A 17,265-nucleotide genomic window follows, 5' to 3' on the forward strand; every position below is an offset into this window, starting at 1 on the left:
AAAAGAAGTAAACACTTACGTTGTTATTATATATTTAATGACACCCTAATTGCCAAGATATTAAAAGAATGTACAACATAATGAACGCTGAAAGCTTGTTTTTCACCATCCCTGGCGTTGGAAAGTGCAAAGTGTCTGTTAAAACGACTGCTTTGTCTGATTCCTGTAAACTCAAGCCTGCAGTGACGCACTTCTTTTTAGGAAAGATTGTGTTACCACATAAAAAAAAGTTTATCTCATTTGATCTAAATGTATAAACAGCATTTAGAAAGCTGCATTTATGTCCAAGAAATTGGCAAAAACGTTGAAATGTTTTTGCTCAGTGTTTGCCAAACAGCTGAAATAAAAGAATTAAATACAAAAAAAGGTGAACGGTGAGTCAAGCTGGCCCGGATTTTGACTCATATCCTTCCTTTTCCATCTCTGTCAGTTCAACCGTTTCATTAGTTGGAACAGTGGCGGTTCTCCTTGGAATTACACTCCGGGCGAGATCTCTAACTTTTCTGCATTGGTGCTCGACCGTGACGGCATACATAACGTCAGTCACTGACTCATTGTTTCTATCCCTCTCATCCAACCAATAACCAAGAATTATCCCAAAACACCAGGTTCACATCGGCCTCTAATGGGAAGTCTGGATCATCAAGCTCTCAGGAGATCTGAGGAAGAAGAGGGCGAGCATAGTGAGAGCCACGGACACTAACCCAGCAAGCTCCACTGACTCAAGAGACCGGTGGAGTTTCGATAGGTGCTGGTGTGGTGGACCTAGCATGCATGAAACCAAAAATAATGATGTTGCTTCGCACGTGCCCAAAACCGCTACCGAGCTGGAAGACTGGATTACAAGAAAGCGCCAAGCAGAAAGGGCGCCATTGTCAGTCAGATCACATCTGTCCCGGTGCGGAGAGATGCAGGCGGGCAAGGACGCGGCGCGCAGAGGACGGACGGCTCAGTGGACAGGATGGGGACACGTCTCGCCGAGAATATGGCCCACCTGTTTTGGCACACTGATGGGATACTTGACCTAGAGAGAAGGCCTGAGATTTATTAGACTTGTCACAAAGTAGAAAAGGGCCAACATATCCTCCTCTGTTATGCATGAGATAGCAATGACGAGCAGCCATAGTAATTGATAGAGGACCAAATGTAGTGATTGAACAGATTTTACTTGGAATCCTTGGGATCATTTGAGACCATAGAAGAAGAAAAAAAAAGATTGAAAATGTTCACTTTAGAGGAATTATTGGGACATTTGGAGAATTGCTCTGATTGGCTGTCTGGCAGAGTAGAGTTATAGCTGACTGATTAGCCAATAGGGGAACTAGAAACAGTGAGATTAATATAATTTAAAAGTCAAGTCCGACTGGAACTAGTTCCCAGATAAATAGAAATTTTGAGTTGACATGACCATAGTCACCGTTGTTAGTTGATAAGAAAGAACCACAACACCACATGCAAATATTTCACAAGTCTTGTGTGTTCATGGGACTTGTATACAGATTATATATTCTGTTTGTAGACGGGAGCGCCATTCAAATTGAACTCTTGAGGTTTTAAGAATGCAAAGTGCAGAAGTCGCCTTGAGATAATAGTTGTCATTAAACCCAAGATAGATATTACTGCTCTCCAGGTTTACTGTTGCCGTGCCATAAAGCCCCAAGGACTGGGAGAGAGTTTAGAGACTCCCCCTCCCACTAGCATTACCCTCTGCAGGTCTTCTCGATCCAAAAATTCATCTTGGGCTCAGACTAAAAAAGACAATGCTGATAAAATAGTCCAATCATAGCAGCGCCGCCTGGCAGAAATCACATCTAATTACTGCAACTTTGACCTCACTTTATTATTATCATTATGTAGTTTTCACCTTTTTCCATTAATGGGGAGAAACGGCAGATATTTAACTTTATTACCTTCTTCTGTTGCCGTGTCCAAATGTCAAAGTGTATAGCTTGTCACAATAAATAGTCCTTGTTATCCTCAGCTGCTCCTGTTGCTCTGCAGCACAGGGGTGGTGGTGGGGGCAAAGATAAGAGATAACAAAGCTGTTCGTTAAAGCCCAAACCATAAACTGAAAAGATGGGAGGATTGAAAAAATTGTTGTTGTTTTTTTAAATTCCTGGAAGGATTAAGAAAATCGCCTGGAGAAAACATGACAGCGCTTTTAACGTCCGGACTGGAGGGAGACAAATTAACCTGTGTTGACCTTCAAAGTATTTGCTCACTTAAGTCATAATGAACCGAAACGGACGGTAAACTGGAAGCTGTAAAGCAGAGCTGCAGCCAAACATGATTTATTCCATAATTAATCTGCCTATTCTGTTGTGGCAAACCCTAATCAGAGGGGGGGGGGGGGAGGCCACATTGTTGATGAGGAATTATTTTACTGTCATGATGGACCACATCCACAAACCACTAGAACAATGGAGGACTTTATGTTGAAGAAACGCACCAATCACAGCCTTGTGTTAGAAACGGACGCAACCTGTTGAGACCATCTGGAAACGTAACAGCATGGTTGATGGCTCGGATTATTTAAAGCGCTCTGTCGTGCTGTTTTGCCAACATTGCAGCACCTTGGAAAGTAACGTTTCTGCAAAGGGCAACCTCGGATAAGACGCCAGCTGTTCTCAATCAATCTAATGAGTCCCCTCCCCCCCACGTGAGAATCTGCTCTTGCCTCCTAGAACGATCTGAAGGCCATTCATTTTGCGCTGGAGGGCGGAAGACTGCAGCCTCTTCATCTGTCTGACCTCCTATCAATCATGTTTGCCAAGCCAGGGTCTTCGATTTCATTTTAAAGGCCCCGACACAGTCGTCTTGACCTTCATGGAAGAGAGCCGAACAGACAGGCGATTCAAGTCAGCTTTATTTATATAGCATCAAATTACAACATTAATGACATCAAGGAACTTTTCAAGAAGAAGTTCTTTCGTTGTAATTATTCAGCACTCATAGAGCAACATGTCACGTTTTTATTTGCATCCAGTGGTTTGTGCATTTGTCTGTCGGGAGGATTACAGGAAAGCTTCCTCACATATTATACGATGGCACATAAGGAAAACAACAAAAAGGGATAGTGGTCTTTTCGTGGCTGCGATCTGCACGCTTGTGACCTACGCACGCAACCGACCCTACCAAAGCGCCATATTGTCTCGTGAATCACTTTTTTTTTTTTTTTTTTTAAAGCAGCGCTATCCGGCGGTTGTGGCGACTCACGCAAAAGACAAAGTCAAAGTCTCCTCTGCTTATCCAATTAATCTCAGGAACATTTTTGCAACGTTGTCATGGCGACAAGAAAGAAACTTCATTACAGGCCTCATTTGTAAGAGGGAGGGTATATGCAATGACGCTGATGCACTCTGATTTGACTTTGTCGCCTGAGAACACTGAATGCTACACTCATAAATATCTGTATTATGTAGACATCCTGTATGTGACCCGAGACAAAAAAAAAAAGGAAAACATGAATAGCCGACTGTAAGCACACGGAAATAAAAATTACAATTGAAGCAGTCAGACAATTTGACCGTCATATGTTCCAGACTAGACATCAATTTGGCAGCATTGATTCAGGCTCAGCACAGCAGTCACATCCCTCTCCAGTACTTTGCGGTGACCTCCGTTCACTTAGCTGTCATTTTGAAAAATAACAGCCAGTTACACTTTGGAACAGCCACCAGCTTGTTTGGTCAAAAGCCTTTCAGACTTTAGTGCTTTGCTGGATCTTTTTTTTCAGCTACAGGTTTTAACAGCTGGCCCCCGGAGTCACATGAATTCATGAGCAGTTGGGAAGAACCTGTGCAGGACGCGTGTGCAGGAATTTAAGTGTTTATTCTTTGAGAATTTCTGCATCTCACCATCAGAAGCAGTCACTTCTATTAACCGTAAAGGGCCAGCGACATAATGCGGACACCTTAGCTAATCTTTACTCACATTCATGAATCAATAATGGGAATTCTCAAATGTCCTTTCACATTTTCTCATCACACAGATTTTTGAGTCTACCTTTGTAATCGCACGTATAAATCTATTTATTTAAAATAATTAAGAAATATTAATATTAATAGAATCTTCAGAAAGAAAAGTATTTTGGGAAAAACATAATTTCTTAACAGAATCGATGGAAGTCTGTCTTCCTGACGTGAAAACATCTTGGCATGAAGCCTCAGTCACTTTCTGCAGCTTCTGCATCAAATCATGTTTGGGACTCGTATCTGGATCCTGAAATTTTCGGTCCAATTGCGTTCTATTTATTCATCATTCCCTAATCTTCGCATTACAACGGCGGCTGCAGGGACGGCAGACATTGCTGCTGATAAGGGCTGCTTATTTTGAGGGCATCTCATGTCCGTTGTCTTGATCGCTGAAAAGGGAGGAGAGGCAAATGACTTCGCAAAAGCAGACCTGGCAGGCAGGAGTGCTCTGAAATTGCCAAGCACAATGGAATCTTAAGAACACATGTCACCTCCCTTTGACATGCCAGACGTGCGCAGAGGGCATGAAGAGTCTCTTCTTGTTTGAAGGATTGGGCCATAAAGCCCTCTGTTCAAAATGAGAGAGTTGAAGGCGAGATGTTTTTTTTCTTTAACCACATGGCATAAAATCCATTTGAAATTACTTTCATTGTGTAAAATACAAACCCTGAATAGAAGGTCTTGAGAGATAGTTTAATAAGACTAACTTGAGAATCAGTTCGACGACTTACAACCTATGCGACTCTACGACATTACGACCGCACTCCTGGTGTTTTTTGTCCGTTTACGACGTGTTTTTTATGACATACCAGAAAGCGAGTGAGCGAATGGTGCGTGAGACATTTTCCGCAGCCTCACGCTCGATGTCTAGCGAGAGGACATTGTCTCTTTCTCCTCGTCATTTACAGAATCATGACGCAGCATAATATACCGTACTCACAGTATTTTAAAACGTGGCGACTTATGACCAAAGTCGGCTTAGACCAAAAACCCTCGGAAACCAATTGTGGTCGCAACAAATCTTTGACTCAAGATTATTGTTTCATACATTTGCTTTAGAACCCACTTCTTCCTTTCAGACCAGGACACGATGCTTGTTCTCAACAAAACTAGCTTTTAGGTTTGCACCACTACTATAATACTGTATGCAAAGAAAAATACAGTGCACAAAATAGAGTTCTGTGTTTTTTTTATTTTATTTTCTGGCATGTTGTCCATTTTTTTAAATACAATGAAGAATACCGATATGCAATTTATCAACACTTTTTATTTCCCCTCACAGTAGAGGGGCGCTTGATTCCTGCGTAACGGCACCGTTGTGAGCTAACTTGAGAAAACCAAATTATTAACACATTAACTGGCATATTATCCTGATGAAATGCATCACAATGGCCATTTTGTAACAGAAAGACAATGCCCAGGCAGCCCTTAAATAATGAAAATTCAAAAAGGTTCGACTTTGAATCAAGTGATTTTACGTCAAGCAAAATCACAGGAAAACCGTCGGTATGGAGGAATTTGTTAAATATCAAAAAACAAAAAATATTAACAGATGTTCTTTACACAAATGTAACAAAAGATATAATAGTAACAGGTGACAATACCTAAACAAACAAAAAGAAAAGTAATCTCTTGCCAATGCCCTGAAAACCTGACAAGAGGTAAGAGAAACAAAGACTCACATTTGTTCCAACAAGACGCTGGGAGTTGATGGAAAGCCATGGCATTATAAAAGGTAACATTTCTCCTTGTACACAACAAGGGGAATAAAGTTGTAGCTTGAAAGAACTCTTTAAAAAAAAAACTTAGAAAACAAGCAAGTAAACAGCCAGAGGAGCAAAATGTCCCTGGTCTTTTATTTTATTATACTGACATTTTTCTCTTACGGCACATCCACCCACCACACCGATCCAAGGGCAAGATCAGAAGCTTTAAGACTTTAGCTTCAGCGACACATTGGACATGAGACCCTGGATGTCAAAGCACAATCATCTGGTGATGGAGGGTTCAAAAAAAGAAACTTTAGGGTGTAGCTTCACATACAAAAAAGGCTAAATGATTTCAGTCCATACAGTGAAGGTGAGTCAGGTTCTCATATAAACTCATTGTGTTAATTTGTTGGCTAGCAAAAAAAACCCAGAAGGTCCGGAGGCAGCATGGACTGGCCATTTAGAAACCATCTGTTACACTTCCAAAACAGTTTAAAGGAAATCACTTTGATAAAACCCACAACATACGGCCGCCCTCCTTTTTCGCTCGGTCGGATGATGTGACTGAAGCGCCAATGGGTGTAGAGCCGCCTCATTAATCGTCAAGGATCACGTGCGCTTCCTCTCTGCAGTTCATGACACGACTGCCCACGGCGAGGGACTGGGCCCAGCGTGAACCGACCAGAGGCCCGTTCATGCGGAGGAGAGCAAAGGGGCAGGAAAGGTCAAGGAAAGGTTGTGCTCTTGGGACTTGGCAAGTTTCAATGGAATCATCTGCACGAAGCCGTGTCTCGTCTCCGGACAAACTGCCTCGGGTCTGGGACTGGCGTGTTGGAACAGTTGCGACCTCGGGTGGTGTAATAAGGGAGCCGATGGAGTTGACGATCATACGCAGGTGCCTTGGTGTGCGGGAGGAAGTGCTTTTCGGTTCTTTAGAGCCAGGGACTTGTCCTTAAAGTCTGTCGGTTTCTGCTGGGAAATGTCGATGAGCGCGCTGGCAACAATGATTCCTAAAGAAAGGAGGAAGCAGCAAGAAACGTGAGGCAGCAGGTAGACAGCGGCTGCATCAGACATTAAGAGTAACTGGAGTTTTAATGTGACGGGTTGCATGTACTTATAATCCTAGCAATAACTCTCAAACAGATTTCATTTGGCTCCTGACTTTTCAAACTGACAGACACTGAAGGAATAGTGATGGTTCACTAAAAGCACCCAGGAAAAAAAAACATGCCCTGCTGGATTGAATATATTCAGGATAAGGAGGATCTTTAATTAATCTTTGACATCAAGGGAAATTAAATATGTGAGAGGTGTCATTATACGATATGACTTCAATTCATCAACCCCCTCCCATCCTTCTTCAAAATGTTTGTATGCCAGCAAAGTTGTTTTTTATAGATCATAAATTTTACACAGAAAGTTTCCATATGCAACGGTTATAAATGAGACTCACTCTAATGATGCCAAAATATTTATTCTCAATTCTCAAAATCAGCACATATGGATATGAAGGAGTTTTTTTTTCACATTCGAGTTGTGGTATCTAATTATTAGCTAAATAACAAGAAAGCACTGAGCAGCGTGTATATGTGTTTGAACTTATTCTATGTCAACTTGTGACACTGACATCAGATTTACATTTTAATTTAAAATAATTAACCACAGTGGGGCTCTCCTAGGATTGGAGGCGGAGCCCTGGAAAGACCTGATCTGATTTAACCCCGATGATAATAATGGGTTTAAGGTAATTTAAATGGCAAACCTGAACACTCACTGCATGCGACAAATCTGATATATTTTCAACCAGATCAATATAAAATATGGCAAGTGTTACCATTACTTTGTGTGGTGTGCATCTGTGTGTCACCTGACTGTCCTGGTGGGGGCAAGCCCGAGGGTCCAGAGGGCAGACGCACGAGGACAGTCAACACACCAGCTTTCCCTCCTGAACACGGCTCCATGGCAACAGGCTTAGGGGCACCCTGAGAAGAGATGTGGTCCAAAAATAAAACAACCACCAAACATTTGAACACGTTTTCAGAATCACCGGGCAAGAAACAGAACAATATTCATTGGTTTATTTAGATTTGATATAACGTATCCTGAACACATAACAGTAAGAACAGCCATTTGTTAAAAGGTGGGACAAACAAAGTACATGATACTTTATGGTGGTGGGAGGAAGCCGGAGAACCCGGAGAGAACCCACGCAGACAGGGGGTGAACATGCAAAGTCCTTACAGAAAGGCCCCCCGTGAGGCAACAGCGCTACCCACTGCGCCACCATGCTGTCAATGTCAAGTTGAATTCAAATTAATGTCTGTCACACTTGTAAAGTGTCCCTCAATTGGTCACACATCAAAAACACTTGTGTGTGTCCCCATCACACGGCCCACCCACGTGTCGCGCAAGTGACCTACCCTCGGAGATAATGGCCGAAACCACTTGTCTCAAGCACGAAAAACATGCCATCCTCATAATGAATGTCACAGCGGGGTTCAGGTGAGGGGATGGAAATTGGGGAATAATAATATGTCGGAAAAGCATTGACCTTTTTTTTTCTCTGTGTCTGACCAAATTAAAAAAAAAGGGAGATGAGGCAAAACTGTAGAGAAAAATATGAGCTCAAGGACTGAGACGAGAGACAATCAGGCACAGGGTGCCATATATGTTATAGTTCACCATGTGAAAACAATGAAAAACAAAACACTAATCTGAATGTGTGTGTCTACAAGACACTGACAAAGGAAAGAAAAATTTGACTCGCTATATTGGAAATCAAATATTCATTCATAAGCTAGTTCTGCATTAAAAATGGATGTTAAATCCTATTTAAACTCATTTTGTGCCGAAGCGGGGGATAAATGCGGTACACCAATTTATTTAAGGTCAACACTTCTACAACAATATAATGGAATTCAATATAAAAGACAAATAAAAATTGTAAAAGTCCACCCTGTACTGTATGTTTAATTTAAACATAATGTATACATTATATATTTTTTGCAAGTAATACTTAAAACTATAGCTCAAAAAGAGGAAAATCTGCATTTATTAGTCCTACGCTCCTGAAGTATCTTCCTGATTCCAGCTGCATCTAACCTATAATCATTGTACATGTATTACTCAGTTTTACCAAATACTCCAAAAGAAAAAGCAAAAACAAAAGGTGGTGAAAATACACAAAACTAATACTCTGCATAAAACAAGCCTGCCTGGAGGCAGATTCTTTATGTGCGATGTTACTTGGGACATATGATCGAAACACAATACCCACGTGCATCATTTAAGTACAGCAATGATGGAGAGGTACACCAGATGCTGAAATATAACAGCAATTAAATCGTCAGCTATTTCAGGAGCGTTTAAATGACTCTGCTAATGGATCGCTGTAAATGCCGCAGCCAACCAAGAGAGTAAAATTTGCCTATTTTTGATTAACGCCAAATCCACCGCGAGCTACACTGACGGTCGAATGCGTGAAACGTCGCCACAGCCGTTTGAATGCAAACCTGTAACGCTGGCATGTTTGTGTTTGTCCGATTGAAACAAACAGATGCATCATCGCTGTATAAGTCTGTAAATGCACGAATAAAAAAACGAAACTAAACTGGCGTTACAGTTTTGAATTAACGTCCTTCTGTTTTGGTCCAGGCAGAAACGTCTTTCGTTGGAGATGATTTGTGCCACTGTGAAGCAACATATTCCTTGTATTACAGAGAGATCTGCTTGTTTGCGGTCACGTTACTCTGCAGACAGCTCTTTTTTTCCTCCTGGAGCGCCATTTACCTGTCACCAGAAAGAGATAGGGACCCTTTGGAAACTTCTGTCTCACACTTGTTAAGCTGTACATGCCGAGTGACCGGTTCAATAAAGAGAAAGTGCTCTGTGTTCCATCTGTCACCGCACAAATCCAAAGAGCTTAAAGCTTTACAGCGTCGCCTCCATCGCTGCAGGTTGACTGTTGTGTTAAACGCACCTCAATCCACTGTCAATCCAGCCATTTGTCTTCAACGACACATTATACAAAGTCAATGGTCTTTTGAACAATACAAAAAATAGCAATATCATCAGTAGAGGCCTTATTGTTGCTAAATTAGAGGCAAAATGTGATTTATTCCAAAGCTATCTTTCAATTAAATGACCAATGCCAACTTTTATCAAAGAATGCAGTTGAATATCACAATATTTGTTGTGCGTTGAAGCTGCGTCACAAAAACTTTGTTCGCATGAAAGGCAGCAACAATAGCAGAGTTAAAGATACTATCGCGCTCTCTCTCATATTCTCTGTGAAATAAATACAATTTTTCGGATAACAGGCGTATTCCTGCATTGCAAAAAAATAAAATAAAATTAGCATTACGGTAATTTATTATTTCATTCAATTTCAATAATAAGGTTCCATTTTTCTATCAAGGCATTTCAAATTACCGTCTCCGCTATCGTTATCTTTGCACAGCCTCCATTTCTACTATGCATGAATCAGGCGTGAGGAATGCATTACGGTCATTCGTAACCATCCACGCACAAACACGCATACACACAAACACACGCGACGCATCTCCTTTTCTTTCCCCCTCTGACAGGTGTCATCCATCACTCTGGTGGTGTGGTAGCGGTTCCATATGTTGAACGCCAGCCAGAGTGAACAGAGACATCTGTGACACCGAGGCCTCGGCTCCAAATGTTCCGGCCCAGATCGTCTCTGTCCAACAGCTGCTGACATCATGGTCACTAAAAGCAAAGTCCGTCTCTCGAGGGTTTACTCGGACGGAACAAAAATAGAGGGAACGGCCAGAAAGGCTGTTGTGATTTAGATCTAGGCCTGCTCTTTATGTGAAGTGCATTGTGATGACTTTTGTTAACTTGTGATTTAGTGTTACACAAATAGAACTTGATTTCACTGACGATGCTATAACTTGGACAAAGTCATTGAATGAGAGTAGAAACGGACCAATCAAACACAGAAGCGTGGCGTCACTGTCCTCTTTGACATCAACAAATATTTTCGTAGCAAAGTGATGCCAGATGCTAACCAATTAACCTTTATAAAACAGAATTAGGCTCGTTTCGTATGGTTCACCTTCAGATGCTGCCAAGTCATGTGATCACGAGCTGCACACAGTCCAACACCGGCACGTTCCCCCATTGGAAACCGTGTAGGCACTCTAAAATGAAAAGCCTGCCAAGGGCTGATTGAGTCTGTTCCACGGGGAAGATCATAATGTTGGATGCGGCGAGTTGATAACTGGAATAAAATGTTATTTGCCACCGCTTATATGATACTTTATTAATTTATGAACCCCAATCAAGGGGGCAGAATCGTGAGGCTTGTATCATACAATGCTTCATTTATTTGCCTCAGTAAGTCAATCTGAGGAATTAAAGTATCACGCTTAAAAAGAGCACCATATTAGGTTATTCGGGGGCTAAAATAAATGATAAAGTAACAAATTAGCACGCACTAATGTGTACATAACCAACATTTTATTCATTCAAATTCAGATTACTCTCACTACTTTGAAGTGCAGCCGGAGAGCGAAGCAGAGCTCTTTTTCCCTTCTTTTGTTCTTGATATTGCCCTTCACAATACCATAATGCACAGCGAATACCACTCACTGTGCATTAAGCTAGACTAATAGCTATTGCACGGGTTCTTTGCCGGTTGCCACAGTGATTTTATTCCTCTCAACAGCAGGTGTGTCAGCCGTGGCTGAGAAAACACTGTTGGTCCTCCAATGTCAATTTGAAACCGCAGAGGCCCTTTGGGATTAAAAACACGTTTGTTTGTGTTTTCTTGGCTGTGTGCTTTGTGTCAGGGTTTCTCTCCTTTTCTATATGACTGGGAGCTAGGTGACGCAGTAACTTGGCTGTCGAGAAAGTTTTTGATGTGGGGGAAAAGGCACGCAAGCAAACCTTTAAATACAGAGTTATCATGACATTATTAAACATGAAAGAATTTCCTTTTGAATCATCAATTAAAAAATGATTGTGTTGCAGGTCTGTAGCTGCAAATGTGAAGGACAATTAATATGCTGTAAAGAAGATAATGTGTGGCATGAGTCTCAACAAGACATAATAAAATGGAAACATGCATGAGATCTGCATCTTTAGGAACCATCACAACTCTACTACAGTCACGTGAATCAGAGTCACCTGTCAGAAAGATGAAGCTAAGACAAAACCTTTTTGTGTTCATCAGGTAATCGTTTTGTTTTACACTTTTAATTTTACAGTTGCACCACAACTTTCTTTAACGGCAAACCATTGTGTAATAAATTGTGCGAGGATGACTTACGTCGACCGTAGGCTGCAACAGTTCTGTTTGTTCTCCCCTGGCTTCCAGTGCAACGGCGACCGAGGCAAAGGGACGACTGGCCATCTGTTGGCGCTCTCTCATCAGTTGCTGAAATGTCACACAGAAGACCGATGAGGAGAAATACTTGATGAAAAATATTTTCATTGTTCTCGCAGCGTAAAATATTATTATTTACATAGTATATAATATAAAAGCAGTGCCAACATTATGTATATATTATTAGATATGATGCAAAATTGCACATTTAAAAAATAGCATTATAACCTGAATATTGAGTAATTTAAGGCTAAATGATCAAGCCGACATCTGTATTTCCCACACATTCACAGAGAAACATGCAAATAATTCTATTAAAAGATTCTTCAAATAAATGCTGCCCTAATTCTGTTGCTTCAATAAAACAAAAAATTGTCTCACGTGCTCCCCCTATAATCGATATTGTAAAACAATTAGCATTAAACTTTAATCAGCAATGTAGTGTATGATCAATATCCAAACGGGCCAGCATTTCAGTGTCAAGGACATCGCTGATTGGTATTGGACTTGCGATGAGCCTGAGTGTGCTGCATTAAGATCTAATTGTACTTCAGATTACTGAGCACATCAAGCGGCTGTGATGATTGGCCACCTGACCTGCCCTTCTCCTTTGCAGTTCTTGGACATCCAATAAATACACCTCTACTGCATGTGACCTTTCCAGGAATTTAGGCAAAAAGGTTGAAGGGCATAAGCAGAAGTAGCAGAAATTTGTCCTTGGTCTACCGGTAGTAATAAATCCATAGATCCCCCAGCCTCACTCACTCAATGTAATTAATTTGTATTCAATAGCCCGATTATCAATTAGAAAAATTGTATGAAGTCTGGTGAGGCTGATAGTATTGTATAAAAGAAAATTATTTGAATCAATATGTGCAATATCAAGGACTCCATCTACAAGATGCGTTTGCAAAAGGGCGATTGTATTCATTTTTCACACTGTTGTAGTTCTGTTGAGAGTGTGTACACAAAATATAATGAAAGGGATGGAAATTGTGGTTGAATAGGAGTTCTGATACATTGGAAACCTTGATTAGATATTTCAGGGATCGCAATGACTCATTAGGAATTTCTCAAATAAAGCTTTAAATATCTATGTGTGTTTTTTTAATAGAGCTTAAATTAAAAAGTACCTCAAACACAAAATATCTCAAAAACATATTGTTCCTTAATAGTACTGATGTTTTATAAACCTTTCAAAATGTGAAAGCCCCAAAATGCCAAACAACAAATTTTACCATTTTAATCTACAGCAGGGTTAGGGTGGAGGGCCGAGACACTCCAGGTTGTCCTTCCAGCCGGCTACTAAAGCAGGTGATTGTAATTATCAACACCTCTGATTTGAGAGAAGGAACTCATTAGTGAGATCAGCTGCTGGAGAGATGGTTGGAAAGAAAACCTGGAGTGTCTCAGCCCTCCACTGGACAGGTTTGACACATGTGATCTACGGTAATAATCTGTGATAATTAACAAATATATTACAGCTGCTGACAATTATGTTTAAACATGGAACAGATGATGTCCTTATTGTGGGTCGCAAGGCACAATAGAAGCATGTATTTTGAACAGTTTTTCAACTCGTCTTTTGTGCAGGCTAAGTCAGAGGGAGAGCGAATGAAAGAAAAGTTTGAGTCAATAAGAACTGCCTTCTTGAATCACACTGAAAACATTCCCCTCGGGCAGGTAAAGCTAGAGGGGGCTGGGGGGAACAGCCATACAAAATTGAGATTGATCACATGATTGATTTTCTTTTTTATGGCCCGTGTTATATTGTTGTACATCTCTACTATTAAACATCAAACCGGCCACACCACACCTGCAGATTTGAGCTGCTGGGCCACCACAGGTCAGAATGAAAAGTTTTGCCCTTTTCGAAAAGATAAAAAAAAGGATGGAGGGCCCAGCGGGCTGTTACAAAACAAGAAAACAGCTCACAGCCTATTACGGTCTCTAACACAAATGCTTCAAATTCAAACAACATTCATCCTAAATGTCAGATAACGGTAATGCGATTTATCATGTTGCAGAATTCATTTTAAGCAAGAAAGTATGAGGTGTGAGGTGAGTCATGAAGGTGCTTTGCTCTGTGTCCGGAACAATAATCAAGAATGTGCTGGAAGTCGGGGCATTATAGACTGGTATAACTATAAAAAGAAAAGATTCTAGGAATGCAGTTAAAGACAAAAGGCAAACACAAACGTTGTACACCCGAGCAACATTTGTGCAAGGACGGGGTTGATCTTGTCAAGAATACAAGCTGCAGCCATTCATGGTTGTGATAAGGGTGAACGTGCAGCACCTTGCTTTGCAATTTGATTAATTTGGCAAGTGTGTGTGAAATATCCATCTTGAGGATGCTGCATTTTGCTCCCTTCATTGCATTCTGTAAAAGGGTAAGTGTCATCACGCCTTTGAGCGTATTCTGCACCTAAGCAGGTCACTTTGTCCTTTTCAAAAGGTCACCAGCTCTACCTCTGGGTGCTGTCTTGGAAAATCCTAAAAATGAAACTTAAATTCATACAAAAAAAAAAATCTTGGAACACAAATCATTTAATTATGTTCTCACTTATTCATCTGGTCTCATCTGATTCAGTTTGTCAAGTCAGTGGAAAAACAACAACAGTGTTTTCTGGCGACGGCCTTTGTTTTGACTACCTGGTTGCGCGATGATGCACGCTTTCATTATGTGACGCACACAGCGACGAATGGCTGCAAGATCACAAAGCGAAGGCAGCAACGGAATACTGCACACTGATGTAAGGCTGGGCTGGCTGAGTGGTTCCGTACGAGCAGAAATAGCAGGAACTAATTAGGGACCAAAAATTCATTTAGGTCAACGGCAACATAAAAGATGTAATGAATATTTCATATTCATTAAATCCTACCTTACTTTATTGCTATCATTCCGCGTTATTTACATGAACTCCTGATCACAGTCACGCTCCATCCTCTCTAACTTTAGAGCAAATTACTGGAGTGCGAATTTAAACTCAACAAGGAACAATCAAGGTGACCAGGGGATTAAGAGTGGGATAAGATAATTATAGCAATCAATGCCTGGTGCTCTTCAAGGGAGGAACAGAATGTGAGACTACACCAAATCTGCTAAAGGGCATGTGGAACATTATGTGTGGAATAATCTGTTCCTTTAAGATTGCAAATTGGACAATCAACTTGTCTTTAACAATATGATGTTTATGATTACTAAGTGGTTACTGGCAGGAATGAAGGGTGTATACCAGACAAAAGCCCTGGGCCATCCACGCTGAGAGTATATGCAACAAACAAAGATGTGATTGGGTGCTAATAAATCCTAAAAACAAATTTGCTGATGAGTCTTCGAATGCTTGGATTTATTTATTAAACCATTCTTCACCAACACGCTGACCTGCACTCTTTTAAATTCAGGGCTGTTTGCAGACAGATTTCCCACCAATGTGTGAAAATCAGAAGCGAAGTGAACTTTTGCCTCACTTTACTCATGCAAATGTCATGTAATCATTGGCTTTAACTTGCGTCATTTATTTAAGAACTACATATATACGCTGGACAAATTACAGCTGTGTACAGGTAGAAGAAATGGCAAACTGTGGTAGTGACATAACATCATAGAAAAACTTTTAGCCTTAGCGTGAGTGAATCAATGGCACACCAATATATACAGAAAACAATTCGTTAATCGTAAATGCAATTCAATAAAATGCCTGAGTGCTTTTAGAGTGCCAGTAAAACACAGTGGTCTGTGCACAAGTGCATTACAAACGAGTGTGATGTGCGTAGACCTGTGTGTTAGTACGAGTGTGCGAAGGAGATAAAAACACAGGAACTTCATTAGATACATTCACATGTTTGTGAGTAAAACATCTCCGCTTCACAGTGTTGGGAAATGTCAGCGCCGCCTCCCATCTGCCCCCCCACCCCCCCTCCACCTCCACAGGTACGTTCAATGAGGTCAGCCCTCGCCGCCTCCATGGCATTTACAGCTGTCGTCTTTTCGTCCCCTTTCCCCCACTGTGTACCCAATCACCTGTACTCAATTAAAATTATTTTAATGCAAGAGCTGCACCTTTGATACCAAGTCTTTTCGAGTCCCAGCGAAACAGGAGGCTCTTCACCAGTCAATGTGATGAAACATCAGCTCAGTGCTATTGAGTAAATAAAAATAAAATTCAGTTACCAGCATGGCACCTTACTCCTTCAACTCTGAGAAGCCTCAAGAGGCTTAGAAGCTGTTTTTCCTGTAGCCATTTTTAAACGACACTGATGATGCTGACTGAGTCACGTAAGACTCACGTCAGATATACTGGAATAAAAATCCTAAATTACACCAACAAAGTGGTTTAAATTGCCCCTTTAGACGTAGCACAATCCAGATGTACAAATAGGGATTTCATGTTAAGAAGTCGATAACATTTGTACCAGATATCCATGTGGCATCTGGCTCAATCAGTGTCTTATTGTGGCCCTTTGTATCTCAAGAAGCCTCATTAAGAATCATTTAGGCAATGTCCTCATGTCAGATGGAAGTTTGTGAGAATTAGATGGCTTTACGCTCAAATCCTTCCATCCATATTTGGACAAATATTGTAAGGCTGTCGTCCCAGGCTCTTTCAAATTAACTGGGCACAATTCCCCGTCAAGAGCCAATCATTTCAGCAATGAACAAGATTGGCAAAAACCAATTCAGTTTATCTAATACCGTACAAGACCTGGTATTGTCAAAACACAAGTGAGCAATCAGAAATTGCACTAAAACGCTCTACATTAAGATTTATACATTAATAGTACTGGGCTGCGGCGGTTTGATAAAGCCGATTATTTGAACTCAAATCTCACGTCCTCCATTCTTTTCTGTAAACTGAAAGGCAGCAACAAACAGATGATATGAATGCCAAGATTGGATAGGAAAGGTGATCAGAATTTAAGTGATGCAAGCCCATCTGCCTGGCAGAATTTATTTTATTGAGTTAAATTTTTTGGATAGGACTGATTCGCTGCCATGCTAGCTATCAGTCTTGTTTATTTTCATATATCAATTAGAGGACATAAAACTCAGATCCCATGATTATCGATGTCATCCCCAAAGGGGAAATAACTTGTGTGAGCTTCATTAGCAGACTGCAAGTCATCAAGATGGATGTGAGTAAACCTCACACTATTTTAGTACAAAATATCGAGAATATAAAATTCACTTTCAAGAGGCGGTTGCTCCTACAGAAACCAACAA

At 40.9% G+C, this 17,265-nt stretch overlaps 1 protein-coding gene across 1 annotated transcript in view; it reads right to left on the reverse strand.

Annotated features, from left to right (window-relative positions):
• Nucleotides 1-6,496: 6,496 nt before the first annotated feature.
• The window catches only part of atrnl1b (attractin-like 1b), a 44,809-nt gene continuing 34,040 nt past the window's right edge, over nucleotides 6,497-17,265 (reverse strand). The window contains exons 27-29 of the mRNA XM_068754344.1: nucleotides 11,982-12,089; nucleotides 7,551-7,665; nucleotides 6,497-6,693 (exon numbers count right to left, since the gene is read on the reverse strand). Of these exons, the coding sequence (XP_068610445.1) occupies nucleotides 6,569-6,693; nucleotides 7,551-7,665; nucleotides 11,982-12,089 (348 nt within the window). The 3' untranslated portion in view covers nucleotides 6,497-6,568. The remainder of the gene's footprint in view (nucleotides 6,694-7,550; nucleotides 7,666-11,981; nucleotides 12,090-17,265) is intronic.

Source organism: Brachionichthys hirsutus, chromosome 21 (genome assembly GCF_040956055.1).
Source record: "Brachionichthys hirsutus isolate HB-005 chromosome 21, CSIRO-AGI_Bhir_v1, whole genome shotgun sequence".
In the NCBI taxonomy this organism is placed as follows: Eukaryota; Metazoa; Chordata; class Actinopteri; order Lophiiformes; family Brachionichthyidae; genus Brachionichthys; species Brachionichthys hirsutus.